General features: G+C 62.1%; 1 protein-coding gene across 1 annotated transcript in view; it reads left to right on the forward strand.

The window, feature by feature from the left end:
* The window catches only part of STARD10 (StAR related lipid transfer domain containing 10), a 26,134-nt gene that overhangs the window by 1,434 nt on the left and 12,589 nt on the right, over positions 1-12,111 (forward strand). Inside the window, exon 3 of the mRNA XM_014527096.2 lies at positions 10-124. Within this exon, the coding sequence (XP_014382582.2) occupies positions 10-124 (115 nt within the window). The remainder of the gene's footprint in view (positions 1-9; positions 125-12,111) is intronic.

Here is a 12,111-nt window from a genome sequence, read left to right on the forward strand (position 1 = left end):
GGTTTTCAGGGGGTCCGGCGGGGAGGGCGGGGCGGCCGGGGGCTGGAGCCTCACCTACAGCAAGGCGGGCGTGGCGGTCTGGGTCCAGCTGCTCGAGCCCGACAAGTCCCTGCACCGCATCAAGGTGAGCCCGGGGCGCACGCACACGCACAGGTGTGCGCGCACACGGATCCACACGCATGCACGGGCGTCTGGGCATACATGTACAGGCACTGGCATGCACCCTCCCTCTCATAGGCACACATGGACTGGCATGTGTACACGCAGATACATGCCCTGGTGTGCAGGCACATATAGAGACACACACACACTCGTGGGCACGCATGGACTGGCGTGTGCACATACGCACGTACATGCACAGGCCTGCATACACACGCACCCTCATGGATACATATGCACCAGTGTGTGGACACATGCACAGGTGTGTGTGAACGCACATGCCCGTGGGCACACGTGCACACACGCATGGTCACATGCATGCATGCTCCCGCACAGGCATGCACACACACACGGGCTGGAGTAACAGGTAGTTGGCTGCCAGGCTGCAGAGCCGCGGAGGGGAGACGCTTGCTGCCTCTGCTCCCCTGTTGCAGGCGCCCGGGGCAGGGGTGTGTGGGTCCCGTGCCCGGCGGGGGGCAGGGGGTGTATCTGTTTGCAGTCTGGGTCCCGTTGCCGCACGCGATCCCATCGATGTTCCATCTCCTCCGGTGTCTTCTGTCCCGGGCTCCTTAAGTTACCGGCACATGGAGCTGGGCCGCCGGCCCGGTGTCCTGTTTCCCCGTGCCAGGATCTCAGCCTGAAATCGCCACCTGGCACCAGCCCGTGCAATCGGAGACTGCCACGTGTGCGTGCCGGACTGGGCCAGGGCGGGGGGAGCTGGGCGGGGTAAGGAAGGTGGCACTTGGTCGGGGTGGCAAGGTGGGGCTCCCTTGCTGCGCTGTGGTCCTCGGGCCTAATCCCACTGTCAAACCTCATGGCGTTCACGCAGACCAGTGCCACCCGTGCATGGTGCCGTGCGTCTCCCCATCATGTGCTGGCTGCTCCAGTGCTTGGGGAATGGGCACCAAGGGGGCATGTGCCCCTTGCTTCCCTTTGCCCTCCATGCCTGGGCCCTGGCAGTCTGCCCGCCCCCCCGCGCATAACCTTGCTGCTGGTGACATCTGGCTAATGGCTTTAATCTGCTGGAAGTGCCCTTAATGGGAGCCTTCCCCCGGGGAGCAGCTGCTTTGCTTTCCCCTCCTCCTGTCTCTGCTGCCCTGGAGCCCTTGGCCTGGGAGCTGATGCCCTAGCTGCGGAGAGGAGAGCACGTGCCAGATGATCGGGCTTGTCTGAGCAGAGTTGAGCCCTTCGCTCGGGGCTGCTGGAGCTGCTCTGTGCCCCCAAAGCAGACACGGCAGACCCCAGCTCCAAGGGCCTGCTTGCAGGGAGCCACTGCTCCGTGCCCAGCACCAGGCTGTGCCGGCAGTAGTCTTGCTCCGGTTCTGGGGCCAGGCAGGAGTGACTCTGGTTTCTGGTGTGGGTGCCTGCCCGTGGCGAGATCACTTGCTGGCTCTGCTGCCCTGAGCAGGGCACAGGCCTGTGAAGGCATGACCCCCCCTGCCCCTGGCCCCCTCTTTCCTTTGCACCCTCTGGGACAGCGGAGGCCTCGCAGCCTTCCAGCGCTTCCTTTCTGGGCTAAGGACTTGGCTCTGTCCTGCCCTCATGTGAGCTGGTGCCAAGGGCACCGCGTCCCCGGCACTCACGCAGGGAGGTGGCAGGTAGCAGTGCAGGAGCCTGGCATGGCTGTGGCATCGGAGCTGGCCTGTTGCTAGGCCCTGCAGTGCCTTGGGCAGGGTTTGCTCCCTCGTTGGCGCCTTTGGGGAAGCTGGCGGGGGAGAAGGGGGTGCAGCGTGTGCAGCAGGCTGCAAATCGGGGGAAGGCGAGTGCACGCAGGAGAGAACCGGAGTCCCAGATCTGCTGCCCGTGCTGTGGCATTCTCCAGATACTTGGGTGCCAGCAGCCCAGGCCTCCTTGTCTGTGCCTGTTGGTGCAGTGTTAGCTACCTCCTGTGTCGGGATCGTGGTTGGTGCCGTGCAGATGCCATCCCAGGTAGGGGCCAGAAGGTTCAGGCACTGAGATGCCTGCGGCAGGTCCGGGATGCCCTCTACAGAGTGCCTTGGTAGCTCTTGATCCGGGGGTTAGCAGGTGAGCAGGGACCCGGCTCTAGCCTGAGTGGGAGCAGCCCGCTGCGGAGCCAGACAGGGGCTGTGGGTGGCACCCGTCCTAGTGCTGGGGTTCGGGGCTCAGCACTAGAGCGCAGTGGGGTGGGTTGTTACCTCGGCTCTGCTGCAAAGCCGGCCACTTCCACGCTTGCTTCTGAGACAGCAGCGCTGCCACCTTCCCCTCTGGGCAGCCCCCACGGGAGCCGATCTCCCGGCTGCTTCCCCCCAGGTGCCACGCGGGAGCTCAGGTCCCGGTGCAGGGCACTCTGAGCTCCCCTTCCCGCGGGGCAGACGCTCCCCCTGCAGCCCACTGGCTTCTGCAGGCCTCAATGGTGTGGGCCGAGCTGCGCGCGCTTCCCACGCACTGGCTCGCTGTGGGTGAACGGAGCTTTTTCCAGCTCGCCTGTGAGTAAATAGAAGGCGGCAGCCCAGTGACGGCACGGAGCTCCAGGCATTGTCGGGGGGATTTTCCAGCCACGACAGGTCAGGCGGGAGGATCCCATGTTGTCTCCTGCCCTTGGAAATCCATGCGGCTGGTGAGAGGGGAGCTCCTGCCTGCGCCGGCAGGACCGGTGCCTGGAGTCAAAGATCCAGGAGATGCTTGTGCATCAGTGCAAAACTGGATCGTCTTTAGTGTGTGTGTTCATCTGGCCTCCCTTTCCCCTCTGGGGCTGTTACTAGCAGGAGGAATGGGCCCTGGGAGTTGAAAGCTGGACCCATTACCCAGCCCTCTGCTCCAGCCCGGTCTGCAGCCTCAGCTGTGCCCACGGCTCCCTGCTCTACTGCAGGAGAAGCCCAGAGGATCCTGCCTGTCCTCAGCTTGGCCCTGTGCCCCTCTGCCTCTGCAGCACGGAGACCTGAGCCGGCAGCTCCGGGCAACCTGCCAGTGGAGCCGGCCGCTGGCAGGGGGGGGGGGGCCGGCAGGGGGTGGGAGTCCTGCAGGCTGCATGTGGCACCATGGAAAGGCAAACAGCCCTGCTTGTTCCCAGGCACTGGGTGGCAGCCAGCTCTCCCGGCCTCCCGTTGCCCCCAGGCCCATGTGACTGTGTGCACAGGTGGCGTGCAAGTCAGGTGTGCCACGGCCCCAGGCGTGGGGGAAGGTACCCCTGGCAGCCGGGTTTAGGCTTCCTTTGCTGCGATCTCTCTGGCTCCTGGGCTGAGGAGACAGCTGTTCTCTTACCCTCTGCATGGCATGCAGCAGTCACATCCTTGACCTGCATTGCAGGGTGCACATGGGCCGTGGCAGTGCCAGGTTGGGCTGCGCAGAGGGGTAGTTTTTCCTTCCTCAGGGATGCTCATCGCCCTGCAGCCCCAGCCAGACGTGCCCTCCAACACCCCTTCGGTTCCCTTCCAGGGTGTCTGGGTGCTGGAGCACCTGGAGCTTTGCAAGCTAAGGAAACACAGACTAGACAAAAGTCCTGTGAGGTGGATGCAGAACTGCCTGGATCCTCAAACTCGGCAGGTAGCCCTCAATGGCTCGATGTGTAGTTGGGAGGGGGTATCAAGTAGGGTCCCCCAGGGGTCTGCCCAGGATCTAGCGCTGTTCAACATCTTCATGAATGATTTGGGTGAGGGGATTGAGTGCGGGCTTAGCAAGTTTGCAGGTGACACCAAACTGGGTGGGATTGCAGACGCACCAGAGGGCAGGGCTAGGATCCAGATCGACCTGGATAGCCTGGAAAAATGGTCTGCAGTCTATGAGATGAGCTTCAGCAAGGATAAGAGCAAAGAGACGGAATAACTGCATGTACCAGTACAGAGTGGGTAAGGACTGGCTGGGCTGTCATGCTGCAGAGAAGGACATGGGGGTTATAGTGGACCACGAGCTGAATGAGCCCACAGTGGGCTCTTGTTGCAAAAACCCCCATCCGCATCCTGGGGTGCATCGACAGCAGCATCACTTGTAAATCCAGGGCAGCGAGTCTTCCTCTCCGTTCAGCACAGGGGAGTCCTGTGTCCAGTTTTGGGCCCTGTGCTTTGAAAAAGGTGTGGACAGTTTGAAGAGTCCAGTGCAAAGCAACAGCAATGACCAGGGGCCTGGGAGATGAGAGTGAAAAGGAAAGGTGGAAAGCACTAGAGATATTTAGCCTGGAGAAGAGAAACCTGGATGGGGGCGTTTGATAGTCTTCAAGTCCCTGAAGGGCCACGACAGAGGGTGGAGATGGGCTTTTCTCTGTGCATGTAGGGGACAAGGCTAGGAGCAACAGCTTCAAACTGCAGCAGTGGAAACGGAGGCTGGAGATGAGGGGGAGCTTGCTGACTCTGAGGGTGGTCAGGGGCTGGACCAGGCTGTGTGGAGAAGCTGGGGCATCTCCATCCTCGGCGATGTTCAGAAGCAGCTTGGACAGACACGTGGTTGAGCAGGGTCTGGACGAGATGCAACCTCATGAGGTCCCTTCCAGCCCCACTTTCTTATGTTCTCGCTTGGCCTGTCCCATGCTCAGCCGCCTGGACCCCCGTCGCGTGCCATCGGCTGCGTGCAGCATGTATTCATGTCCCCAGCCCCGGTCCCATGCAAGCCTGGGGCAGAGCGGCAGCTCCTGCCCCACAGATCTTGTGTCCCCACCAAGAGCTCTCCTGCCCCCAGAGCCCTTCTGCTGGCGTGTGGCTTCCCGTTCGCTGCCTGCAAGGAGGTCTGTCATCGCTCTCTTATGAAATCAGGCCAGGCAAAGTTATGGCCAAATAGATCTCACTTCCTTTAGGGCCCCTGGGCCGTTGCAGAGACAACAACCCTCCTCCGACGCCCCTGGGCACAGACCCATGCAGCGCGCGGTGCTGTCTGGGATCCAGGGATCGAACCCAACCCCTGCAGCACCAGTGCAGCCCTTGCATGCATGCAGCCCTGCGGCTGGGGCAAAGAAGGGCTGAGCTGGATGGAGCCAGGCAGAGGCTTTCTGTCCGCTGTGCTTGGGTGCCAAGGGAGGAGACGGCCTGGGATGGGGCGAGGGCAGGAAGGGGGAGGAAGAACATCCCTGTCCCCACCCCAGGTGAGTCCTGGGTGCGTGAGGACCCCCTGTAATGATTAACTACCCAGGGGGAGAACAACCCTCAGCCGGGGGTTAATATTAAACTGCTTTCCGGGTGGGAGTGGTTGAGGGCCGCTGACAGGCTTGCAAGGTCTGTGCCAGGCTGGATGAGTCACGGTGCCACCCCCTTCACCACCTAGGGCAGGTGCTTGTAGAGGATGGGAGGCAGGTCAGGGGGTGAGGATGGGGTGAAGGGGAGCATGTGCTTCCCCCTTTTTTTTCTGGCAAGCCAGGAGGCAGGTGCTTGGTCAGCGGTGGGAGCAAGGGGCCTGTCGGGGCTGGATGGGCACAATCGAGGGTGAGGGCAAGCCCGAGAGTGCATGGCAGCAGGAGAGAGGGGAGGGACCCTTCTGCTTCCAGGTTGCATTGGAGCCGGGCAGACCCTTGTGCAGACGTGCGGGCTTTGTGGAGCAAGGGTCTGGGTTTGTACGGCGCCTTGCACCGTGTTGCTGGTCTGCAGCCAGAGCCCGCAGATGCTCCTGTTCTCCCACAGCTGCCCAAGGGCTGGCCAGTCCCGTGGTTGTGGCAGCTTTCCCAGGTCCCGATGAGGAGGGATGGGGAGCTCCAACATCTCTGTCGTGTGCACGGCCCCTCAGTCACCAGGGAGCTGCTCCGCCGGCCCCAGGGGAGTGGCTGTCTGCTCTGCCCTGCTCCAGTATCCTGCCAGCCCGTCCGGGGAGGCAGAGCAAAGAGCCCTGCTTGCAAGCAGGCCTGCCTGGGTGATGAGGGAATGGGGAGTGGGGTGAGAGCCAGGCCCAGCCTGGACGAGGCACTGAGTCACAGCCCTGCCATCCCCGTCATGGGGAGTGTCCTCTCGTGGGCCGTGGGGCTCCATCCCGTCTGCAGAGGCAGAAACGCTGGGCGGCTTCGGGACGCCCTACGCGGGCCTGGGTGGGCAGCTGCGTCCCCTAGCTGAGAGAGGATAGCGAGGCAGGGCTGGGAAACTGAGGCACAGAGAGACGAAGCAATCTGCGGGGAGAGTCCAGGCGGATCTCCGAGTCCAGAGGCTGCTCCTTTGGCTCCCAGCTCAGCCCCGTGTCCTTTGGGGACTGGACGAGATGAGGCTGAGCCTGCCCGGATGGCAGTCTGGTGTGCCCGGTTGCCTGCTGCGGTGGCCACCCCGGCGTGCCGTGCACCCTGTCCCCCACTGGTCCTTCGCCATGGGCAGGAAGCTTCAGCCCAGGCTTGTTCCTGGCTCATTCGTCCCCTACCACGAGCCCAGCCAAACTCTTGGCCTCCCTGGACTTTCCGCAGCTGTGCTGGGTGCAGGCTCCTCTGTCCTGCCAGGCTTTTCTGGGCAGGACGGGTGTTGCGTCCTGCATGTCGGCCCCGACGGGCTTTGCCCAGGCACCTCTCAGGGATGGGCCCTGTAATGAAACCTGGCTGCCTCTGTGTGCGCCCCTGTCATCACGGGCCTGGGCATTGGTGCCAGTGTTTTCGTTCTCCGCTGGTGCCAGCTTTCCTCCTTCACTTCTCTGATCTCTCCCGCAACTCAAACCCAACCCCTGGTCTCCACCGTGGGGCTTCCCTTCTGCCCCGTGTCCAAGCCCCCCTGGGGCAGGGGAGAGCTAAGCCCCAACCCCGTGCTGCGCCCCAGGCGTGCTCGGTGCTGCATCGCACGCAGGAAAGACCCCTTAAACGCATTGTGCTGTGCGGTTGTGCGCCCTCCGCACACGTCTTATCTTCTGCATCCCCTCGGGCCTGAGTCAGCGTTTCTCCAAGCCACGTGCAAAAGGAAATAAAAACGCTTTGGTGGGTTTTTTCCCCCCTCCCTTTCCTCTCTGCTGGTTTAGGATGATTTCAGACGACCCAAAACGCTTTCCTTGGGGGGTGAGGGGGGAAGCACAGAGCAGGCTTTTTCCTGATTGTTTTTTGCATTAAAAATTCAGGTTTGACCTGTTTCTCATGAGTCAGGGAACAGGGCAGGTTTACGACATCAGGACTGCCATGTGAGTGAGAGCTGATTAATTGGGGGTGGGGGTGACGGCTTACTCGGGCTAGTTTTTAAATCCATCCAGCACTGCTGAACTCAAATGCCCAAGAAGCAAGACGGAGGAGGGAAGTCTGTGTTAAAGGTTCAGGCGTCCTCTCCAGGTTGCCCTGGGTTGCTCTGCAGAGAGTGGGGAAGGCCAGGAGGGGTAAAGCTGTAAATACAGGGGGGCAAAAACCTTCATGCTATGGGGCACGAGCCCCAGCTGCTGTGAGGATGATGCTTTTCCCCGCACCTGCACAGAGCAGTTGGCGGGCGATGGGCAGGGCGTGATGGATACGTGTCCTGGGGAGACACGGGAGGGATGCTGCAAGGCTGAAGGGGCCGGGAAGCAGCCCCATGAAGCAGGGAGTCAGTCAGTCTGGCAGCGGTCTGGAGCCGCACGAGTTCATATCTCATGGACAGTCTGGCCCGTCTGCTGTGGGCTGATGCTTTTCCTCCAGAGCATGACCAAAGAGCGTGCAGCCCTTTGCCAGGGGACAGGACCAGAGCAGCTAAGGCCCCTGCAAAAATGCTGGGAGATAGATAAGCTGAGACATACCCAGGAGCTGCCCCAGGAACGTGGGACCATGGGGGATCGGGGACGTGGGACCCCCATAGCCCAGGCTGCAGAGGAGGGTGAAAACAGGCAGCTGTTGGAAGGGCTGCCCCTGCCCAGATCCTCCTGCAGGGTATGGAGGAGGCCGGGCAGCTCTAGGAGACAGGGTGGCATGAAAGACAGTGCCCGAGACCCGCTCTCCCTGGACCTTGCAGGCTGCCATGGGCTGGCAGGGGTTTTCCACAGTGGCCCACACTGGCTGCAGACCTGTGGGTCCTGGAAGCCCTTCCACCTCCGAGCTGCTCGGGAATGGCCTGTCCCATCTTTCCTCAAGACCCCGCCAGAAACCTGAACGTGGGCAGCTTTCTTCAGCTGTCAGCTGTGCCTTGCAATTCCTGCGCCCGTTCTGGCCGGGACGCAGGGGGCACTCTTGGTTTGGACCCCGGGAGGAAGCACAGTCTAGCAGCTAGAGCAGGACAGCGAGGGGTAGGACCCCTGGGGGTCTCTTCCCAGCTCTGCCACTGACTGGCCAGGTGACCTCAGGCAAGTCCCTTAGCTTCTCTGTGCCTCAGTCTCCCTGTCTGTTGACTTGAGGTATGGGGATGATGCCAAAGGGCCTGGAAGAACTTGCTGTAGCCTAGAGAGGTCGGGGATGGGGGATGTCCTTGGGCTTTCCAAATCGCTGCTCCTAGCTTGAGGCTCCCTTGAGCCGTGGGCGATTGAAGTCTCGCAGCCCCAGGGCCACGTAGTGCATGTCAGGCTGGGCACTGCAAGTGGGGAAAGTGAGTCTTAGGACACATGGAGGGTCGTGTCCCCGTGGCTGTCTCTGAGCCCCCATCCCCCCTCCAGGATGTCCATCCGTTGTGGAAGCAGAGACCACGTCTGCCTGGCCATGCAGAGCCCAGACCACGGCAGTCCGGCCCCTTCTCGCTGGCGCCCTTCTCCCCTCCCTTCTCTCTCTCTTGTTTCTTTTGCCTCCCAGCGATCAGCCCAAGAGTCAATATTGATTCAAGGCAGGGAGAGCCAGACTCCGTGTCCCCGGCCGAGCTGCCACCTGCACCCCCGCCTGCCCTGCCCAGCTCCCTGCTGCTCTCAGCTGCTGCCTGCGATGGAGGAGGCGCGGGGCTGCCAGCTGCTTTTCCCCCTGCCTGTGCCGCAGCGGCTGACTCATCCGCTGCGCCGGGGCTTGGCGACAGTGTGACACGTAGGCAGCAGGTGCAGCGAGCCTGCTGGCTGATGCCTTCCTGCCAGCCTTAGGCCTGGCCCTGCCTGAGATAGCGAGGGTGGTAACTACCTGTAAATCAGAGCTGGGGGTAGCCGCTGTTCCCCCTGACCCCCTGGTTGTGCTGCATAACTGTGGGCACCTGTATCACGGCCTGTCAGCCGCCCGGCCTGTAGGACATTGATTGGCCGTGGCGTGCAGCTTGGTGAAGGGGTAGGGCCTCCTCGACTCTGCCACTGAAATGCTAGGAGACCTCGGTCATGTCCCTTCTCCTCGGCCTGGTTGCAGGGGGCACCGTTCAAGGCAGGGGTGTTTTCCTCGGGCGGCGGGGATCTGTGCAGCACCTAATGCGGATCTAAGCTGGCACCTCGCTCAGAGCTGTTGCGATGCAGGCACCTGGCTTGTGGGCTTGCCGGTCCGTGCTTGTGGCTGTCCTGCCCATGCAGCACTTGGCTGGAGCGGTCTGACCGGCCATGTCCGGTGGCTTCCTTGCTACCCGCCATGGACCTGTCTGTATCCACTTCCCGAGTGCCAGGGGGGCTAAGTGCTTTGGGTCCTGGGGATACAAGTACTTGATTTAGGGACAGAGGCCGAGGAGGGGCTGCTTTGGAATAGCAGGGACAGCCCCAGCTTAACACCCTCTGCTTGCTCCTGCTGGATGCTGGGGCCGCTTATCCGCGGTGCACTCCTCTCGGACAGGGACTGGCCCCCGGCTTTCCCTAGCTGGGTGCCTCTGGGCTTTGCTGAAAGGGTGGGAGGGGTCACGGTGGTAAAGCAGGTGCAGAGGAAGCCTCAGGGAAGCTAACTGGGTTACAGGCGCCCAGGGTGGAATAAAACCCCTGTCTCTAGAGTCCCCGTGGCTTAAATAAGGCTGCCCGAGCCCTGCTGGGAAGGGAGGGTCTGGCTCCCAGCTGGTGCGCAGCATCCAGGTAACCCTTTCCCTGCTAGCGCTGCCTGCCGGGGGGCAGGATGGGGGCACTCGGATGCTTCCTCTCCCTCCAGCTGCCTTTCTCGTCCCCGAGGCAATAGCTGCAGAGGGGACTCTGGGGACCTCTTCCTCTGCCTGCCTCCCCTGGACCTGGCTGCCAGGCCTGGCTTGCCCCGCAGAATTCCCCTGGCTACTCCCAGTTGTGCAGGAATTGCTTGCTCCTGCATGCTGGGGTGCCTGGGCTTGCTTCCCCATGCTCCCCCAAATCTCCCTGCTTTCCTGCTACCCCCCTACAAGCTGTCCTACATCAGGCTTCTCCTGCCTGCCCGCCCTGTGCCAGCTGCGGTGCTGGTTGCACCTGGGAAGGCTGCCCGGCGCCAGCCCCTGCACTGATGAATACAGCCTGGGCTGCTAATGACAGACGAGGCCAGCCTGGAGGGGTCTGGGCATAGGCATCCCCTGCCAGTGTGAGTGGAGCCCAAAGTCGGGGGCAGACTCGCAGGGCAAAGAGGTTCCTGAGCAGGCCCTCTGACACCGATTGTAGGGCCCTGGGCAAGTCACTTAGTGGCTCCGTGCCTCAGTTTCCCTGCCTGGGAAGTGGGTATCAGCCCCCTTCTCCCTCTTCCTCCTGGCGGGAGCAGGTCAGAGCTGTTTGTGAAGCCCTGGCAGAAAGGGATGTAGCGAGACCCACCTGGGGTAGTGGTGATCTGCTGGCTCGGGGGCCGGAGCAAGAGACTCGGGACCAAGCATCAGGCCAGGGAGCTGGGGCAGGCTTTCCCCTGAGACCCGGGCCCCTGCACTCGAGCAGGGAGCGTGCACGTGTATGTGTGCAGCCCACGTGATGTGGAGCACGCTGGGTTGTGCCGTGCTTCCAGCTCTCAGTCCCCCTGCCCCATGGCTGCCCTCCCTTCCCTTCCCACTCTGAGTCCCTCTGCCCTAGGGCTGTGCTGCTCTCCCCATTGCATAGGTGGGGAAACTGAGGCAGGGAGGCAGGGTTCCCACTGCCTGCTCGGCGGGCACCAGGCTCCCTCAGCCTGTGCCTGCTTTCACAGCTGCCTGTGTACAAAGGAGCCAAGCGAGCACTAATACCCTCATTACCGGCGCGTTGGCCGCATTTCTGTCTCGACTTCCAAGCCCGTGGGGCTGCTTTGTGCTTTGTGCCCTGTTGAGTCTATGGCTGGCAGGCGCGCGGAGCAGCACATTAGCAGACCGCGGGGCCTGGGGGATGAGGGTGTCAGCCTGCTGGATATTCCCTTCCTGCTCCTGCTGCTTTCCAGATGGGCTATGAAGGTGCAGGGGCTGCAGCGCTGCCGCCATGCACCGTCTTCCAGGAGGGCTGGGCAACTTGGGATCTGGATCCCAGCTTGTGTGTGTGTGGGGGAGGTATATATTTGCACCTGCTGGTCGCAAGTTGTGTCAGGTGCGGCACAAGTGTGGCCCAGACTCGGGGCATGTGGGCTTGATCTGCCGCTGAAGGGACTTGGGGTTTCCTCCTGGCTTTGTCTTCCCCTGCCGTGGCTCCGAGCTCTCTGGGGGCAGGGGTGAGGTCTGTCCTGCCCTGGGTCTGTGCAGTGGGGGTGCTCTGATAGAGGTAGGGATGGTGGCGGTGTGCTGTGCGTGTGCATGTGCATGTGTCAGGGGATATCTGTGCAGGGACGTCCGAACTTCTTAGGGTCCCGTGCATCGCCCCTGCTCTGGTGCTAGAAGTGCGAGCCTCCCGGGACTTCCCGCACAGCCCCGCAGCAGTGGCCGTGCAGCGCTGGAGCTGGCAGAAGGTGCTGGAGGGGCTGCACGAGCTTTCTGCTGGCTGCCGGGGGGGTGGCAGGAGCCAGACCACGGCAGCAGGGCTGAGGGCCTGGGTGCACCCCAACACCGTGTGCTGTAGGCTGGGCCAGGAAAATGCTCCTGTTTGCAGCCAACATTAGTGACCGGGGCCTGCTGACATCTGAGCTGCAGGCCAGTAAGGGAAAAGCAGCCAGGCCCATCTGAATCCCTGGTACCGTATTTACTGGCATACCACACGCCTCCAAAAAAGGCACGTACCTTGTTCTTGGCCGGTAGAATGAAGAGAAAAGAAGGCATTTCCCTTTAGACCGAACTATTTCAAGCCATTTTTCTCATTCAAGACGCACCTGAATTTTTGTGGATTTTAGCTGGGGTGAGGGAGAGGGGGAGGTGTGACTCATGAAGGGATTTCAGAAGAGCG

This window comes from Alligator sinensis, unplaced genomic scaffold (genome assembly GCF_000455745.1).
Source record: "Alligator sinensis unplaced genomic scaffold, ASM45574v1 scaffold2476_1, whole genome shotgun sequence".
Lineage (NCBI taxonomy): Eukaryota > Metazoa > Chordata > Crocodylia > Alligatoridae > Alligator > Alligator sinensis.